General features: G+C 43.3%; 1 protein-coding gene across 5 annotated transcripts in view; it reads left to right on the top strand.

Annotated features, from left to right (window-relative positions):
- The window catches only part of NLG-4 (neuroligin 4), a 213339-nt gene that overhangs the window by 163306 nt on the left and 29877 nt on the right, over positions 1-20156 (top strand). For all 5 annotated transcript variants that reach the window (XM_086905447.1, XM_086905433.1, XM_086905431.1 and 2 more), the window contains one exon: positions 5460-5587. In XM_086905447.1, coding sequence (XP_086761573.1) covers positions 5460-5587 — 128 coding nt within the window. The remainder of the gene's footprint in view (positions 1-5459; positions 5588-20156) is intronic.

Below are 20156 nucleotides of genomic sequence, written 5' to 3'. Positions count from 1 at the left end.
CAAAATAATTCGTCCGTTAGACGGGACGTTAGTTCTCGACAAACCGTTGGTATTTCGCGTTTTGAAACGGGGAGAGGGGGAAAAGGCGAATTCTTCGTGGATGGTGCATTTTAGGGAAACGAAAGTTTGTCAGGCTCGGGATATCATTAATTCGTGGATAATTGAGAGGAGGCAATTTTCGATGAAATTTATCCGTGATTGTACCGTGTTTGGGCGCTCGTTTAACCAGCTGGCGCATCCACGATTTGATTGGGCGATGGGAACGGTGAAATACACTTTTAAGATATTGCGAGGATTATTGATGGCGGTGAACTCGAAAAAGGTTATTCTTTTTATCTTTTTATTCTTTTCGGGGAAAAAACGCACGGTCATTTCTCAGAATTGCTTGTTCGCGCGAATTCGATCGGGAAGCCGAGAAAGTGCGAACGTCGAAACACCCTTGTCACGCCTAATCGATTTCCGTCAGCTTAGAGTGGAACAAACTGACAGCCGCACGCCACTACGGGATTACAATCCGCAAGAAGGCTCGACGAAAGGTGTCTGCTACCGGTTGCCAACTTTTCTACGGCTGCCTATTCACGGGCCAATCGCCTTCGACCCATCGCAATTTCGACGAGCCCTTTGGATCGTCGCCAAACCGAATTCGGTTTCATACGTGATTCCGAGATATCCGGACAATCGAGGATCACCTACTGTTGAAAGAATACGCGACGATTAACTGAAAATGAATGCCGCGTAAAAGAAAAAACTCACGAAGAAATTCTTATTCTCACGACGAAGATATCGAGATTCGAATATCCATCGTGGAATTAAAATAAAATAAATCAAATCAATCAAAATTTGAGGATTGATCTTTCTCAAACGTTAAATATTCCATTAACTGTTGGCAGAATGTCTATAAATCTTATTCACTCCCAAGTTTTGTTAACGTTTACATTGACTTGCAACTAAGTTTTATTATATAATCGAATCTTTTCTGGACATTGCGAAAAGTTTGCCACGTTAGTCGACAAATATCGTCGGGGAAACGGATAAAGGGCCACTCTTTGCACGAGGAACGGGAAGAAGAGGGAGGGGGGCGTCCTTCCAGCTTTCATGTTCATCTCGAATTCTCATTCTGCACGTCTCAGTGTCGCAAAACAGCACGTCGAAGAAGAATGGAGGCGAGAGAATTCATCGCGCCTTTCTGAAACGCGAGATCCCTGAATACCTTGAAAACGAGCGGCCGCTTTCAAAGTCGAGCGTATTTTCGAAAGCCGGTAATAAATGGGAAAATATATTCGACTCGTTCTCGCGTCATTTTTTTCCCGCCATTTCTTTCTTTTTTTTTTTTCTATTCCATCGAACGAAAAAACGCGCGCTCGGAAATCGAGAATCGACGACGAAAAGTAACGATCAGGAATAAATTATGAGAAATTGCGTGAAAATAACACTTAATAAAAGACACTTGCGAGAAAATTGACCCGCGATTTTTATTATTCGATCGATACTCGTATAGACACGTTCCATTTTACGTTTCGCGCGAGCTGGAAACACTCTCACACTTCTCCTAATTATCCTTTGAACCTACGTTTGTCTCCAAGTGATAACAAGCTCCATTATACCTGTCTAAATATTCCATTTAGACTGATCAGAGGAGGTGCACAATTGTCTGGAGGGCAACGCGAAAATTATCGCCTTAGAACCGCGGGAGCACGGGTAATTTCGCGCGATAGGCTTATCCGTCTAAAATCACGAGGGAAGGAAACGCGAAATCGCATTAAACCGGTGGTGGCTCTGTTTGACGAAAGTGCAGCCATATCGGGATGATAGCCGTGGTGACGTTACGTGGATTCGAGAGCTTTTGTGCGACGCTCCCATTTACGGATTATCGTTACTCCCGCGCGATTACCGGATCTGTAACATCCGTTTATCTATCCGTCTGTGTCAGTCGCACGATACCTGGATCGCCCTAATATTCGGCAAGCGTGCGTTCGTGAAACGAGACTTTTTCGACAAAGCCTCGTAAAAGTTTCTCGAGAAATTGCATTCATTCGAACGGAAGGAGAATATAATACGAAATATGCTTAGACGTGAAACAGTGTGCGTTAAGTGCACGCTTCGCGTTAAATTGAATATCGTCGATTTGATTAAGGAATAACGACGTAGCGAATATTTGGTTGAAAGTGTTCGTTATTCTTCGTGATGGATTGTTTTTCCGTCGGAACAACAATTCTAATTTTGGGGCATTTAACGAGACGTTGGTTGAGACGAGGATTTTGAAATCTCGATCGAGAGATCCTTTTCGGTTGTTGGAGAAAATTAACGCGATAACGGCCGCCTTCTTAACCCAACCCCAACGTGACACGCGCGCCTCTTTAAGCACTTGATCCACTAAATCCGAATTCGTGACTGTACATCGGCCTGTTGGAACTTCTGTTCAAAGATACTTCACCCGAAAACGGGTCAGGGACTTGGTGCTTTAAACGCGAGTAGCACAATTAGAGCGTCCGAGAATTACCATTTACCTCTTTAATTACAGGATTAAAGCGGAAGGAAGATTCTTTCCCCGTTCGAGACAAGTCCTCGCGCGTTTCCCCCTATCGTTCCTCTTATTTAATTTCCTCGTCATGATCCGAAGAACAAAGCGGACGAAACTGGAGGAGCTAATGATTTTTCGAAATCTTTCCCACGATTGTTTCGTTACCGCTCGCAAATTTGATCTTCGTCACGATTGCTCGCTCGAATCGTGATCCGAAGCGAAACTGGAGAAGCTAATGATTTTTCGAAATCTTTCTCCTCGAGTGCTCGCAAAGTTGTGATGCAGGGGAAGAATATCGAGGAGGATGGAGATTCTTTCGAGATCCGAGACAAGTGTTTCCCGTTGTCATTCCTTTAATTTAACTTTGAGTCATGATCTGAAGAACAAAGCAAAATTGGAGAAGTTGATGATTTTCGAAATCTTTTGTTGTTTCACGAATGCATGCAAAGCTGATAAAGGGAAAGAATATCGAAGAGGATGGAGATCCGAGACAAGTGTTCGTATGTTTCCCGCTATCGTTCCTTTAATTTAACTTTGAGTCATGATCTGAAGAACAAAGCAAAATTGGAAAAGTTATTGATTTTTGAAATCTTTCCCTTCTTTCTCCTCGAATGCTCGCAAATCTGATCTTCGTCACGATTGCTCGCTCGAATCGTGATCCGAAGAACAAAGCGAAACTGGAGAAGCTAATGATTTTTCGAAATCTCGAGTGCTCGCAAAGCTGATGAAGGGAAAAAATATCGGGGAGGATGGAGATTCTTTCGAGATCCGAGACAAGTGTTCGCGTGTTTCCTGCTACCATTTCTTTAATTTAATTTTCGAGTCATGATCGAAAGAACAAAGCGAACGAAATTAGAGAGGCTAATGATTTTTCCAAATCTTTTTCCCGATTGTTTGGCGAATGCTCGCAAAGCTGATTGCTCGAGTCATGATCCGAAGAACAAAGCGAACGAAAGCTAGAGAAGTTAATGATTTTCGAAATCTTTTCCCCGATTGTTTGGCGAGTGCTCGCGAAGTTGATGGAGAAGAAAAATATCGGAGAGAGTATGGAGTTTAACCGACGCAAGTGTTTTGCATCGCGCAATATTTTCCCGCAGGCGTGCGACCATCCACCCAGGAGGCCAATTCCACCCTTCGATTATTTGCCAAGCAGGAAAATATTTTGCAGCTCGGGAGCGCGATTCATCAAACCGCTTCAAAATCAAACGTTGCGAAATTTAACATTTATCCCCTGCTCGGCTATAAATCTCGGGGAATCGGAAAGGTTGAATAATACGCGGTCACAATTCTCCATTATCACGCCGGAATCATTGGGATCGATGGTTTTTTGAAGTAGCACAAGCTACGTCATAGAATTCGGTCGATTGGTTTTCCGCCGATTAAATTTTGTAGGAATTTCCCCGAGATCGAGAATCTTTATTTTCGATCCTCTTTGATTTCTTTTTTATTTTATTTTTCTTTTTTTATAGAATTGAGATATTTACGTAATCATCCAAAAAATTATGTTCGAAGAGAAAGAACGATTTTTCATCATCGAGTTTTCTCTTATCTCGTATCTCTAACAATTAAAATATTTCAGCGATACATCTTTTGCCCGTGAACTGAATTTTTACGATCGAACCATTTTAAATATCGATACCTGTCCGAAAAGTTTCGACGTCCCTTCGACGATGGAAATCGAATTCTCGGTGGAAAATCGGCTTCCTCGCCGCGTGTTCCCTCGCTCGTAAAAAGAGCATGTTTGTTCTCGATCGGTCGACACCGGGATCCGCGCCCCTTGGGAATAGAAAAGGTCGCCACTAGCTATCTGTTTCGTGCACTCACGTCGTTCTCAGCCTTCACCTTACCGTAGTAACGTAACTCCGCCAAATAAAAATCTCCATCTCCCGTTAACGCACGTCTCCTACAATTTATACCATTTTATCGTATATTACTTCATTTCTGCCACTTTTAACTTTTCAAAAAGTTTGATGTTTGGAAAATAATTCTCCGACAAAACCGCGTTCTCTTATTTTAAACGATTCGATTCCAACCTGATGCGATTTCCTTCGTGCGGAAATTTTACGGCATCGATTCGATTAATTCCCCACCAATCGTGCGTCCATTCTCGATCCAAGTGAAAGAGACGCGTGTAAACACCGGGCACGGGTTAGCCACGGGGCGAAACCGATATCGGGACAAGAACCACCTTCTCTCGTATGCACGGACAAGCAAAGTTCTCGATAGCGAATTATGCCACGATCGTGTCTCGAATCCGCGAATCACGCATCACGTGGCCGTGTTCTTCCAGGTAATCCGCGCGAACAAAGCGCACGTCGGTGGCTCGCGGCTTAATTCGCTTTCAATTTCCTACTTGTTGCGTTAATTCGCCGATGCGAGGCCTTCTCGAACCGGCGTCTCACTGGCCAAGGTTAACAACGAGAATCGACGATTAGTAGAGGAGAGTAGAGGGAGAGGCCGAGTGGGATTGGGATTCCGTTGAAAAAAGATTACGTTTGAAAGAGGTATTCTTGATCCTTCGAATACATTTTTGCACAATATTTCGAAAGATCGTACCGTGGCGTACGAGTTAACTGGTATTGCGAGAGAACGAATGGGAAAGTTAACCAGGGCGAGTAGAGAGGCACCACGACTCGAAGACGTGGTTAAAACGAGGAATTTATCAATATCGAAAGAAAAGGGGATGGAAATTCGTGGAAAGTTCCTCGAACGGTTTACCTCGAGCCCGCGCAAATGAAGTGTGAGAAACGGCGTATTGAAACGGCGCGTTTGCTCGGCCAAGATGAAACACGCCCCAGCAATATATGGTGGGAGAAGAGGAAACGGGGTATTGAAATACATTGGCAACTGGTATAACTGCGATCCGAATGGATCTCGATGCGCACACGTACATACGTACAACAACGTATCTAAACAACGATTTACGTTTTCGTTGCAGGAACCCGAACGTGATCGATCACCACGGTCGAAACGACACGCTTCTGCCCGCCAGCCGGGAGAAAAGCCGTTTCCGGAGCCTCACGTGGGATCAATACGATCCGGTGCACCAGAAATACTTGGAGATCGGTAAGTCGCCTCGTTCCAAAATTCCTTTTCACACCGTTCCGTATCGTTGCGCCGTTTCTTTCCTCCTTTCGTTTCGCCCCAATTAACCGGGTAATTTCATTCACCTCGAGCGATGGGGCTCGAGTGCCGCCACTTCCGCTCTGTGATTACGTTTCTTTCGAGGGAAGGGCGGTGGGCTGCCGCGCGAATCACGCTCGAATCAACGGTGAAATCAAGAAGAAGTTGTCGGCCGGCGCGTTTTCCATCGTGGTGGAAAAAATGAAGTGGAAAAAGGTAGGGGAGGGGGAGTTCTCTCCAGCTTGTCCGGCTTGGAAAATAGCGAGAGAGGGAAAAGACGTTTCGCGAGGTCATTTTTATTTTCACTGGCTCTCGAGCGCGCGGCAGATGACGTGAAAGGAAACCTTTGACCTGGAAAAGAATTTGCGGCCTTTTTCCCTGCCGTTCCTTTTCTCTTTTGCTCTTTCATTCATCCTCCTTCCACGACTCCCTTTTCTCTCTCTCTCTCTCTCTCTCTCTCTGTCGATCTCTTTATTTCTCTCTCCTCTCTCTCTCCTCTTCGCTCCATGCGCCGCATTTTTTTGCCGCGTAACGTAACGATGAACGCTGGCATAATTCCATTAGCATTTGAAGGTAATGTGAAAGCACTAATTAAGCTAATTAGGAGTGTTTCAGCGCTTCGCTATGGTTCAAAAGAAGCGTGCGCGAATATGTAGCGAGGATGGTTGGGGGCAGAAAAGAAAAAGGATAATTTCGAAAGGTGTAACCGTGAAACGGGAAGAGACTATGTAAACTAAACCCTCTAGGAATAAATGACAGCGAACATTCGTTTAATGAATTAGAATCGCGCGAATCAACCGGGGAAAATCGGGTAAATTTGCGTCAAAGCAAGGCGTGAAATTGCAATGACGAAGGAAAATGTGCTTTTTCACAAAGGTGAGACGTGATATCTTCCTCTTTTCGAGAACGAATTCGTTCGAATCTCCATATTTCCTTGAATCTCTACGGAATCTACATGGCTACGTGTCTCGATGTAGGTGGTCGAAAAAAGAAAAACGTGCATTTCCTATCGGATTCTTATTGTATTCTTCTCGAACGAACGCGTTCTTACGCGCTCCCTTCAAATGTATCGATAAGAATTCGATGAATAAGAAGAAACAGAGTAGATCCCACTCTCTCTCTCTCTCTCTCTCTCTCTCTCTCTCTCTCTCTCTGGTTATGAATTCTCTGTTTGTTTACAAAGGTTATCGATCAAAGGAAAAGAAGAGAATAATTTATCGATTTAATTGTTATTAATTTGATGACAATAGAGAAGATAGAGAAATTGATTACTTTTTTAAAAAATTCTTCAAATTTATCCATCACGTGAATTTTGATCAGAAAAAGAAGAACGAAATATCAGGTAGAAATCAAAAGGGGAGGAAATATTTTTACAAAATATTCGATATCGCAAATATGTTTCTAAAAACAATTTATGGAAAATCAAATTCCATCGAGTCTCGAGCATCGTTACGAACAACAAAAACAATAGAATCGAATTGTGCGGAAAAATTGAAGAGTGGAAGAAAATTTCGAAAAAAAAAAAAAAAATAACTCTCGGAAATTGGGGGGGGATCGTTATCGCGATTAAACCCGGTGCATTATTTGGATCAAGATTAATATTAGTCGTGACCGATTCGCCAGTATCCTGCCAGTAATAACGGGTTGATGTAATCGTCCACGGTGTGGTGTATCGAGGCCGGATGACCACGATGAAATATTGAGCTGTCAAGTGCGTGCGAGAGGTGTATGATACTTGAGCGCGGTAGAAACTCGGCGAACGTATCAGACGATCGTTTCATTAATGAGTGATCAATAGCCGGGGCCGAAGCGTAATCGTGCCGACTGTTGCTTAAACCGCAGCGTCGGCTATCGCCTCCTATACCCTATTGCGTATAATTTATTATTATCGTTATCCCTCGAAATTCATTAGGCACTAATTAACCGGTTGGGACTCGTTATTAACCGTATTATCGAATTTTCAACGCTCGTCAACGAGTGGCCCCTGCCCTCAGCCCTTTATTAAACCAATCCTATCCTCCATCGATATTCGATCGTTTCCATCGTTTCAACGTTTATTTTCTCGTCTACCTTTGATCGTTCCCAGCAATTTTCGATCGAAGATTTTCGAAAGGATAGATATATTTTCTCTTTTCTTTCTTCCAAATCTTTTTTAACGCAAATATTATCCATTATCCGTGACCGTGATCCAAGCGATTTTCGATCAAGACCACGCTTGATTCGAGAAATTTTCCTTCGAGAAATCTCAAAGACTTCCGTCGTCGTTCGAATCGAAGACGAACAGGAGGAGAAACAAGTAAGAAAGCTGACGTATGAAGTGTAGTTTCCGAGTAAAAAGAGCGTGCACTCGAGAAAAGTTGGGGCGAGAGACTGTTCCACCGAAAAAGAGGATGGAATCTTTTCGATCAGCGACACGAGCCCCGGTGAAACGGATCACCGCCAGTTCACCGACGATTCACCGGGTATCGGGTGAAGGATCGGTGGGCGCGGCAAAGACACGAGTAAGAGTCGCCCGTACACGACGGGACACACTCGCAGTTACCATTTCTCACTGGGTGGTGAAAAATCACTGCGTTTCATGGCCGTTCTTCGCGATCCTTGTATCGCGATCCTTGAAAAATGAGCCGTGAAAATGGACCGGAAAGGGAGGATTCTGCGCACCGGCCCGTGATTAATTTTTTTTCCTTTGTCTTTCTTATCTGGCCGAATGAGGCCGCCTCGAGCCACCGCTTCGTTACCAGCCAACCGACCAAGCCGAGGGAAACTCTACTTACTCTCTACTGCTCTCGCTCTCGAGAAACCACGTCTCTCCGGCTAACTTTGTTTTCGTACAGGCTAATTAATTTAGTTCCTTCCGCTAGGAAAGGGACGACGATGTTGTTTAAGGAGGAGGAAACGTTACGTCAAATGCCGGTGTTTGATTATGGCAGTTTAACAGGAGTATGTAACGAGAGAACGTTCTTTCCTCGATATGGAACAGAGATTTGTTGAGGATTGCTTTTCTTTTTCTCTTTCTTTTTTTCTTTTTCTTTTTTTTTTTTTTTTTTTTGCGCCGATAATCTTTCAAAATAGAAAACTATTCTCTCCGAGATCGTGGAATTTAATTTCATTTAACACAACACAAAGATCGTGGCTTACTTTTTTTCGAAATTTCGAATATCGATACGTGAATTCGAAACTTCGTACAAGCGGAAACCCTGTATAAATCTTTGTATCGCGCCAACCCTTATCTTCGATACAAACATCCGTCCCGTTTCGCCATCGATTAAGATGGCGGTTTCTCCGTCGCTCGCGCACAGCCAGGATCAACCGCAGGACTAAAACAACATTCGGTCGCCATAATTTACTTGTAGTACACGTCCCGCCCGTTTTCCATCCTTCGCATCCGCCGCACGTAAGCAAACTCCCCTAAGCATCGACAGTGAATTTCCAAGAATCCGTGATTTTGTACACGTCCTCGTCGATCGGATGAGGATAGACAAGTAATTTTATGAGGATGCCAAAAGGAAGTTATCAGAATTTATCAAGTCTCTTTCTTCCTAATGAAAATGAATTTTTTAATTCTGTCTTCAAGTGAATTCCTTCAATAAAACTTCAATAACGAATCTTTGTTTCCAACAAATTTAAGCTATCAAAATCTTCAAATCATTCAGATTTCTCGAAACGCGTCATTTCAAATCGATTTCCATCCATTCACACTCCCTCAAAATTCCGTAATTTTGTACACGTCCTCCTCGATGCTAAATGAAAGTTATCAGATTTATCAAATCTCTCCCTTTTCTTCAAGTATCATTCCTTCAATCAACAGATTCTTCGTTTCCGACAAATTTAACATCTAGCAAAATCTTCAAATCACTCAAATTCCTCGAAATCAATTAAAATTCATTTTAAAGCCACGCGAGATCTTACGAAAAAACACTGCATCGTTCCAAATCGATTTCTATCCATTCACGCGCCCTCATTTCCCTCCATAAATTTTCTCCCCCAAAATTGCATCTCGATACCTTCGAAACATCTTAAAGTTGGATAAGATGAAAAGCAATCGTTCGAATAGTTTGTCAAGGAGCGTCGATCCGCATTCGGGATGCTTCGAGTCGTGGTGGGGGTGTCGTGCACGCGATCGCGTGTCGTGCGCCGCAGCTGCGAACTGTGGGGTCTCTGCCTGTTCGCAAACTACGCGCGACCACATTTCCCGCATCTGTACATTCCACCTACACGCCCTGTATAACATTCACGACGTGTTGGAGAGAGGTGTGGCAGAGAGGTGTGTCTGCAACTTTTCTTCGATTCGTTTAAAGGCTCGCTCAAAGTGAAAACAATTGTTGGAGAAACGTCGAACGTGAACGATGAGGAGATTGTTGGGAGGGGGTAAGATACGATTTCGAGTTTGATGGATCTTAGAGTTGTGATGTTGTTGACGTTGGAGAAATTTGGATGATGAGATTTAATTAAAGGAAGAGCGAGAAGAAATGTATTGACGTTATGTATTCGATGAAATTATCGAATATGGAGGAATGTTTGTAAGATTGATATTTGAAACAAAAAAAAAAGAACGACGAGGACTAATGACAATGTATGTAATTTTTGATTGGTTACCTTTCTTAGATTTCGATCGAAATTCGATTGAAATTAAAACATGTTGCTCGACGAAAATGATAATAAATAATTTACTACGAGGTAACTTTGCTACGAGGCAAAATCGATGTTCATCTTTTGGCGAATGTTACACATGAAACGCGAATAAATCATCTTATCGCCGATTCTCCGAGGCTGACGTTCGATTGAATAATACGATAGAAATGCGAGCCATGGAAAAGAATTTTCGCCGTGTATGAAACGTTTCGAAAATGATACACCGATGATTGGCAGCCCGTGATTGAACGCGCGAGATCTACACGTGCTCTCCGAAGTTTTTTTTTAATCTGTTGCGCAATAAAAATCAAGCAAATATGAATGAAGATACATACGTCGGTACAAACAAAAAAATTGCTACCTTTTCCAATTTCCATATTTCCTAGAAATTCCAAACATTGTCAAATACCTTCTCGCACTCCTCAAACTCTCGAAACTTTCAATCTCTTTAGGACAAGGGTTAATTCAAAATATGAACTTATCTATATCACCCGAAATATCGTCTACGTCTCGTGGACGCGGCAAAAGGAAAGGATGCGCATCGTAAGAAAACCAATCGTTGTTTTATCGTTCTTTCTTGTGTACAAGATCGTAAAAAAACACGCGATTTTTACGATCCTCCCTTCATCCATAAACACGTGCAACGAAATCGATGTTTGCCAGCGATAGAACCCTCAACCCTAGAATAGAAGAAGTAGAATTCTTGCGTTAAGACGCGAATGATGAAACAACGAGGGAGAGAAGACGTCGATCCACCGGCGTCGTCTCGCAAACAACCGATCCAACAACGGCAAGCGGAAGAAGAGCTTAAGAATTACGGTTGAAGGTTCGTTAAACGTGAGTTTAAACCCATCCTTCTTCGTTTCGCCAACCTTCTCTCCCTTCGTTACTTTTACGAAGTGAGAGTTTTCCCCGTGGAATAAGAGCGGAGGTCGATAATCGCTTGTCATGAATCCGAAATTACGTGGTTATGTTCTCTGCCACGCTACATTTGCACGAGGCGCAGTTTAAGGGGATACAATGGTCGTGGCGCGGCTTGACTATCGTATCTCTTCTTCTCGAACGAAAAGTGTGGAATTGAGAATATATGGTGGGGCAGTAGGGGGAGGATATTTCGTAAGACGCTTTTGTTCGCTACCTCGTCTCGCCTTCTTGTGTTCTTTTCGCTCGGCTGGATTTACGAGGGGCGGCGCGAGTCCAGGCCAGGACAAGGTTTCGGAAATGAAGTGTTCTCTGGACGGAGAAATGGAAGAGCGGCCATTGCCCATGGCTGGCCGGTTGAAAAGGGCCGCGATGCGTTATTAAAATTCGCAACTTTGTCGGTTGCAAGTTTACGTTTAATTAAAAATTGTGCCGGCTTGTGTGCGTCTCTTTATGCCTGTGGCCAAGGAAATTGTACACGCGTAACTATTAAATGAGCGACGATTTCTGCTTCACCACCTTTGCAATAGAAAAATCTCTCTCTCTCTTTCTCTGTGTGTGTACATTTTTGCCCTCGCATACCTCGCGTACTTTCATTAAGATCCCTCCGACAGAAAACACTGTCGGTTGGGTAGTACTACACTGTTCCACTACCAATTTGAAAATATTCCATCTGTGAAAAAAGTTGGAAAAAACTTACGATTGTTAAATTTATTTCGAAAATTATTTCCATCGTGGGTTTCATTAGGAAGAATGCCATTTTTCGAGGAAAAATTGAATTATTTAATTGGAATGTTAAATTTTTCACCTCTGATTTCTCTTTTGCTCTCTTCCTCTCTTATTTCTCTTTAAGAATGTATCACGTAGCTGAAAGTCGACACATGGAATAATAATCACACGTATCGAGATTTTCTACACATTTCTATCCTGGAAGAGCGAATTTATGGCCTGGACGGGCGGAGGCGCCATTATTGAAGAATGGGAAAGGAAACGAGATATATGGGGCGAGGGTCAGCCAAGGCAAGGAGCCAAACTTGAAAATCGACTCGTTGTCGCCAAGTTTTAGATCGTCGCCGTGTCAACTCCTTGGTTCAACGCTTGGCTCTCGTGAATTCGTTGAACGTATGAAATTCGGAATGCGTGCGTTCAATTGAGATCGTCGAAACGAGAGCGCAGAGGAGCGATAACTAGGGGAACGGCAACGCAGCCGAATTATGGGCGACCGCTTTATCGAGTTGATCGATCACGCCTGTGGCTTTCGATATCGAGAGTGGTATCGCGAATCCTGATTAACGATAACGGCCAATACGAATCCAGCTTTCCGCCATTCCACGTCCATTTATTAATCGAACTTTTATTAAACGTTCTCTTGCTCCTGTCGATGAAAAATGGAATTTTGCGCACTTATCGAGTCGAGTCGACGAACGTGCAAGTTGCGAAATAATCTGGCGAGTCGAAAGACATCGAAGGGTGATTTTTCGATCTCGTTGTTTAGGGAGTCGAAAAATATTTTCGTCTCCAGGGGTCTCGTAAGCTCGCATTTTCGTTCGAGAGAAGAGGCACGCGTTTTAATTAAAATACGGTTATTAATTTAGAGCCACTGCTGTGAAAATTATTAATCATCCTCCGGGATGAATAAACGGTGCTCGCGCTCGCGACTAAGGAGAATTGTACAAGTTCATTCCTTCGAACGTTGGCGGAACGAGGGGATGGCCGAAGAACGAATCAAAGTAAAATTTAATTGCACTTAAACTCTGCTCAACGCACTCCTCGAAAATGTTTTCTCCCTCCTTTATCCCCAGCACGCCGGTAATTTAGTCGAAAAGTTTTCATCAAAGTATAATTTAGGAAGAAAAGATGCGAGCAACAAAAATATAACGAAATAAATGTAAAATGTAATTGCGAATAATAATCTGGGGGAGGGATGGACGATACGAGGAGGAGGAAACTTTGATGGAAAGTTCGATAACGATTCCACGTATTTTTGTTTTCCCTCTCGACGCGCCATCTATGACAGACTCGTTCCAACATTCGTCGAAGCGCATCGCGAAAAGTCTCGGCAAAGTAATTATTTTGTTTCGATAAAACTGTCAAGTAGCGGCGGAGGAGAAATTCTACGAGGCGCGTAACAAGAATGTGATTTCGATGAAACTTGGGTATTGAACTTTCGAGAGGTTTCCCGGGCAAATTTCTGCAGCGTGGCGCGTAACCTGTTTAATCGCATAAATTAAAGCGGGCCCCGACGTCGGGGAACAAATTTGTCGAAAGTTTGATTGCGTTAAACAATATTGTGCGTGTTTGCCGGCGAAAAACCAATTTAAACTCTCAGCCGAGAGTACGTTCACCGTGGACACCGTTTACTTTGGATCCTATTAAACAAATTTGTCTGCTAACGAGCTGATGCGAGGATACGCGCACGCGCGGCTGAGAACGAACAGCCGAACCAAGAAACGATTGATCGATCAATACAACAAAAATAACAAAACTCTCCTTACTTAAATGGAATCGAATCCGACCAAGATGCAAAGATATCGATGCACTTTCCTCTTTCATTTCGATCTCGAGACGAACGTTACAGTGAAATCGAAGATGAAAAAGAACTCGTTTCAAGGATACGAGCGTACGCGATTAATTACGTGATCTTTGATCCATCCGCGTTTTCCACGTTTTAATCTCCACCCCTCCCGAAAGAAACCCCCTAAAAGCCGGTGAACGGTTCGAGCACAAACGGTTGGAGCGGGAGGAGGGGAGGGGGAGGAGGAGAGGAGCGGAGGAATTCGTTAATTCCCTCATCCCATCCCTTTCGAGATTTATTTTGCTGATTACCGGCGGCGGAAAGTTTGGCTAGCCTCGCCGTATCGAGCGGGAAGTTTCGCCAACTTTTCTCCTCGCACTTTGTAGCTGAATCCATTACGCGGATCCGAGACCGATATAGACTGTGCACGTAAGACTGTGCTTCGCGGATAGGAAAATATTCGTTCGGCCGGGAGGGGCGAAGGTTGAAACTTTTTTCAGGTAACAAACATTGCCGTCCGAGCGATACGACGCCGTAAGAAAGTTGTTGTCGCAGGGACGTGTGCAAGTTTCCCGTCTGTTCGCGCGTGGTTTACAACGTGGGCGAGATCGACCAACTTTCCCGGAGAGCTTACACGCTCAAAGATTGTTCCTCGGAACGGATTTGCATTTCTCATCGCGCAACCCTCTTAATACGATCCTCTTATAATCGTTGGGACACTCGTGCGGAATATATTTCGGTTTATTCAGGGTATCTTTAAAGGTTTTGGGGCGACTATAGTCGGTCTGCATAAGATGCCGCGTATATGACGATTGGATATTTTGTTTTTATCATCAATTTTTTCTCAATAAACAAAGCAACGATCTTTCTCGAGCATCGGGCACATTTTGGAAAATGTCGAAAGGGTTAATTAGAAGCCAAGTTGCGAGTATATGCTTATTCGAAGGGAGCTCGATCGAGCGTTGATTAGGATATTTTTGTGGTGTGAAATATCAATAGGATATTTAGATGGTTCTCTCGATATATCCTTGACGATCAAGTTGAATGTAAATATTGAATTTTTTATTTTTCATATAGGCGAGCTTGATAAAAAATTGAATGCAATTTTTGTTCGGAAAGTATAGTACGCTTGTGGAATATTTCTTCTGGTAATGATTTTTTCTTCTTTCTTTGCTGTTGAAAAAAGAGAATTATCGAAAAGACGTATCTACTTATCTTCATTGCCTCGATTCTGGCGTACGTAAAATATCGTTAGAAACCGATCGAATGGAATGTGAGTCAAAGGGAATCGAGGGCAACGACGAGCAACGGCCTTTCCGAAAACTCCTTTACTTATCCCTGGGATTAAAGACGAGTTCGTATTGGCAAGCGAAGGAAGGGAAAGTACACGTTGGCAGGGACTATCGCGAACCTATAAAGCGGCGTTAAACGCCAACCCTTCCCTATCCCCATCCGTCCAACTTTCCAAGCTTCGAGACTTTGCTCTTATCGAGATTAGTAGCAGCACCGGTCGAAAAGCTGGTGTCGGCAAACTCGTTAATTTATTAGGAAGTATCGAAGGTGACAGGACGCACGGGATTTGCGCCGACATCCACTTTCATCGCTTCCGGGATTTTAATTAATTATTCGAACAATCTTCCGGCTGATTAAATTATTTTTTCCCGGTGAAATAATACTCGATGATGAATCGCTTTAGCAGGATTTACCAGATCGTATCCCAACAAAATTAACTCTATCAACAGCAAAGAAATAAAAGATCCAATGTTCTAATAATCGTTGGATAGAAATGTTTCTCTCGAGTCGCAGGATTTTTCCGTTTTAACGAAACAGGATATTCCGTGTTTGTTACAAGAGAAAAAGGGAGAAAGAGGGAGAGACAAATTTTCACGATTCTTTTCTTCTTTTCTTCCCTCGGTTTACGCAGTTTTATCGCGCCGATTTCGAACACGGCGTGGTGCGCATCATGAACGTTACCCAAACATCACGGATACGCGTGCAGGGGGCATAAATCGTCACGTAGTATCACTTAGGACACGCATACGTGCGTCGGTGAATTACTACGCGCCCTCTCTCTCTCTCTCTCTCTCTCCCCCTTTATCCTACCACGTCTCCATCCGTTGTACAACCCCGGCCTCGTCCCATTTCTACCTCGTTCCCGCCACGCGTTCGTTCATGTTTCGCGGCAAGTGACATGTAAATTCTAACGCCATTCTTTTCACAGGGCAGCCACGGTAACTCCCGATATCGTCCGTCCCTTTGTTCCATTTGTTCACCTCGTTTCGCATCCGAAACGATTTTTCACGCGAATTAAAGGGATTCGATGGTAAAAATTTGCTCGAGAAAGGGGAGAAATATTTTGGTATTTCGTGCGTTGAATTTGGAAATATCGTTGAATCGATAAAGTATACTTTTTCTTTTTTTTCCTTCCAGCGTATTTATTTTGCAATTTTTTTTTTTTTTTGATTCCATAGTCAAACTTGATCAAATATCATGATAAATATAAATTTTCAGTCTATATATACGCAGAACTTGAATTTATCATCTCTGGAATCAAAGATAGTTTCGCGCGTTAAGTAGAGTAGACCAGAATTTGATCGGACATGGATTTTCTCGTATCAATGATAAATATGATTCGCAGGAAGAAAAGCTTAAAGGTTAAAATTATCGATAATAAATGTACACAAAACTCGAGTTTATTCTCGGAAACTCGGAATATTCCTATCCCCTTATGATCGAAATAAGTGGTATCGATCGGTCAGCCATCAAACGGCTTCTCCGCGAAAAAAGCTTATTCGATATATCGTTCTCACCGAAGCGAAACAATGAGAACGCTTAATCCTCAAAACGTGCATACAGAACAAAAAGGAGTTCATTATTCCGAAAGGAAGGAGGAGGCAAACTCCTCCACACCGGTGTCCTTTGTGCCTTCGAAGATTAACCTAACGCAATCAGCGCGATGGGGAGGAAAATGTAAGGCAACAATTCTTCGGGGAATGAGTATGTCGTGAAACATGAAATAATAATTCCATCTAAGCGCTTGATATTCAGGGGATCGCGTCTACCGCCGCCTTCGGCGTCGAAATATCGTTTATCCGCTACGTGCCCATTTACAATCGCATTGTCTCGTCCATTTCCAGAGCCAAGAATTTCTCTCCTCTCTTATTCTCCGAATACATACATATATACATTCCCCAGCTCTCCAACCGTGCACACCGTTTGCGTCACGGTATAGATTTATAATTAACACGTTCACAATCCATTGTCGAACATTTGCCCGCAATATTAATATACATTACACCAACAATTCGAATTTCATTATCGCAAGCTATGACAATTTAATAATGACACATGCCGCTATTTGCGCCAAATAGGCACCTGCTAAATTCTCTACCACCCCTTACGTGTTGACCTGCGCCATTATCGCTCCAGATTGTTATGTTTTCCTCGCCCAGTTTTCTTTCCTTTTCTTTTTTTTTTTTTTTTCTTCTTTTATGACGTTTTACGGCTTCGCGTGTCTTCGGATACCCTACGAGCGTCGCAATATCGTACGTCGGTATTAAAAAAGATGTCATCCGAAGTGAACGCGTGGTCGTAAAACAACAACATTTGCCATGGGAGTCCATTTTAGCAAATTACGAGCCGCTGCGTTCTCCGTGCCACCTCCTCTTGAAGTCTAATTTGTTCCTCCGCGTAATGGAGGCACGCGGAGTGTAACGAGTCGCGTGATGCATCGAGACTCCTTGGAGAACAGAACTCGCGTAGATAGATTTCCATTTCCTGCATTTATATATGCATACATATTCGAGAAATAATAAGAAAATTAGAAGGGAACGTTTTAATACGAAGAGAATCGACAATCCTTCGTATCGGTTAGATTTATTCGTAAAGTGTATCGAGGGACATTTCGAATCGGGCCAGCTTGCCGATTTCCGTGATAAACAAAACTCGTTCCCAGAAATTCGACGGCAACCACCAGAGGCCCGCATCAAACTCGAAACAAACTTTTCCCAACTCTCTCTCTCTCTCTCTGATCAAACATTAATAATCTCATCCGACGAATTTCTTTCCGAACCTGGAGCTACGCTCGAGGTGCTTCGTCATCCTCGAGGCAAAAGTTTCCCCCTCGTTTTACAAACTACCGCAACCTACTCGAACAACCGAACTTCGAGTTACTGTATATAGTTACCGTATATAATAGCGATACAATGTATAGATATACACATATACGTGTATATCGTGCTTAAAACTGGCGAAGCTACGAAGACGTTGCGCAAGTATCGGCACGAAGACTTCGTTTTCGATGTTCTCCCCTTCCAATCTCCTCTCCCTCTTCCTCCCCCCTTAAAAACAACCAAGTTGTAGCGAAGACCAGATCGGTGTTAAGGGTTCCTCGACAAACACGGGGGCTCACGGAGGCAAATTCCCGTGCACGAGTTCCTTTCCTAGCTTAGACTTCGGCCATCCTCCCCGTACGTACGTACACATCCTCTTAACGGGGGATGAAACTAATGCACGTGGGAACCTGAGCACATTACCACGGCCAGGCAGCGGAACGACGAGAAACAAGTGAATAGAGGACCAAATTGCGATGGCGTGGTATTATCTCGGCTCGATTGCCGGCCCACCCAGATCGTCTTTAATCTCGCATTCTATCGCCCGTTCCATTTATTCACCCTTTTCACAACGGGTCCAATCGAAATGGAAGGAAGGTTGAGAGGGAGGAGTTCGAAACGAGGATGGGGAAATGATTTTTTTCGAATTTCTTATCCGATTGTTCGCTACATTTCGCTGCCATATGTTTATCATGTATCATGATTTAGGAATAATTATTTCGGGCTTGAAAATTATTTTCAAGCAGACAGGTTTTAATTGTTTATGTATGTACGTGTACTGTTTGGCAGGTTGTAGATGCGATCATAATTCGTAGAAAGTGTTCCCGCATTGTGAATTATAATATTTCAGCGTAGTGGAAAGTAGACTAATACAAATTCGATGATTCAGTCCGAAGATTTCGAAGTTTTAAGCAACGAACGAGCGATCAAGCAAAGTAACGTTTATCTAATTTTATCGTTAGATTATTTATCCCGTTGAAAAAAGATATATAATCCTGTGATAATAAATTATAGGATAAAATTAGGTAATTTAAACTTTTTACAAATTTAACAATCGTACAAATTCTCGAAAGAGTCGTAACGATAAATCACTGTCACTACTTTCGAACGAATAATTTCATTAATTTCCAAACTATCCCCAGAAATATATCCATAAACCGCGGGAATATTAATAATTTTCACTCGAATATTAATAAATATATCGTCGCATGATATATTCCGTCGCGATTACAATTACCTGGATCGCCGCGACCAAATTCATAACGAAGTCAGGAACCGAAGAAGTTTTCCAATGTGGAGACAACGCGAACCAACCAACTCCCAGAGTTCGCCACCCTTTGCGCCACCCTCGATTCTCGAGAGCAGGTGCCGTTCGCTGCAAGGTTGCTGCGCCAGCAGCTCTCGCGAGAAGTTGGCGGCGAAGTTACGCGATGGCGAACTTCGAACTTGACGCCTCATACCCCTTCGAAGCTAAAGATACGGGCGAAACCTGTACCTCGAAAACGTGGCTTTTATTTTTATGTGGGCGAAGTTGGGAGCAGTTACCGGCCTCGTTAATACTCGGGGTAATAAACGAGGGTACACGAAAGAGAGGGCGGGCTTCCTCTCCACTTGCAATTGCAGCTTACGCTTCCTTACGGATCGGGATTAGGCCTGCGCCGATTCGTTTAATCGGCCAAGCGGTAATAGTACAACTTCATTCTACCTACTAACGCTGCGAAATCGAGCGTGTCGTAGGGGTACATCGAGTGGGATGTACCGCCTCAGCCTTATTTGCTTTCGCGCAATTGACATCCTTGATGGCGGAAACGGGGACACGATATAACGGGGATCAGAGTGTACGTAACCGAATTTCCACCGATTTCATTTTCCCTCCTCGTAACGCGATTCTGAAGAAAAAAAAAAAAAAAGAGGAGCAAGTCGTCCATCGAACAAGTAGGAACGCTTGTTTTTCCATTCGATACAAACTTTTTCGTTATTCGAAATTCAATCACACTGTGTACTCCATGTCTGTATATACATACGCGTTATATACGATAGTTAAGAGGGATGCGTTTCATATCTCGGCCGCGGTTCCGATCTAATTTAACCAAAACTCGATACGTGAAAACGCCGTTGGCTGCGTCCCGTGAAAATCATTTACCGCGATCGTAATTAAACCGAATGGCGCGATCGAAAACAATAGATACACCCTCTCCGATATCCCTCTCGCCCCTCTCTCGGTCATCGTCACGTTCACCAATTAAGATACAATTTGGCCGCGCGCTCTCCCCGCGCTCGTCGCGAAATTGTTAACGAAATTGAGAGTGAACTTATTGCCGCTAATTCTGTC

This window comes from Apis florea, unplaced genomic scaffold (genome assembly GCF_048593485.1).
Source record: "Apis florea isolate Af1SG1 unplaced genomic scaffold, ASM4859348v1 contig_1615_pilon, whole genome shotgun sequence".
Taxonomy (NCBI): domain Eukaryota; kingdom Metazoa; phylum Arthropoda; class Insecta; order Hymenoptera; family Apidae; genus Apis; species Apis florea.
The sequence above is the reverse complement of the archived record's forward strand: the minus strand, read 5'-3'. Positions and strand labels throughout refer to the sequence as shown.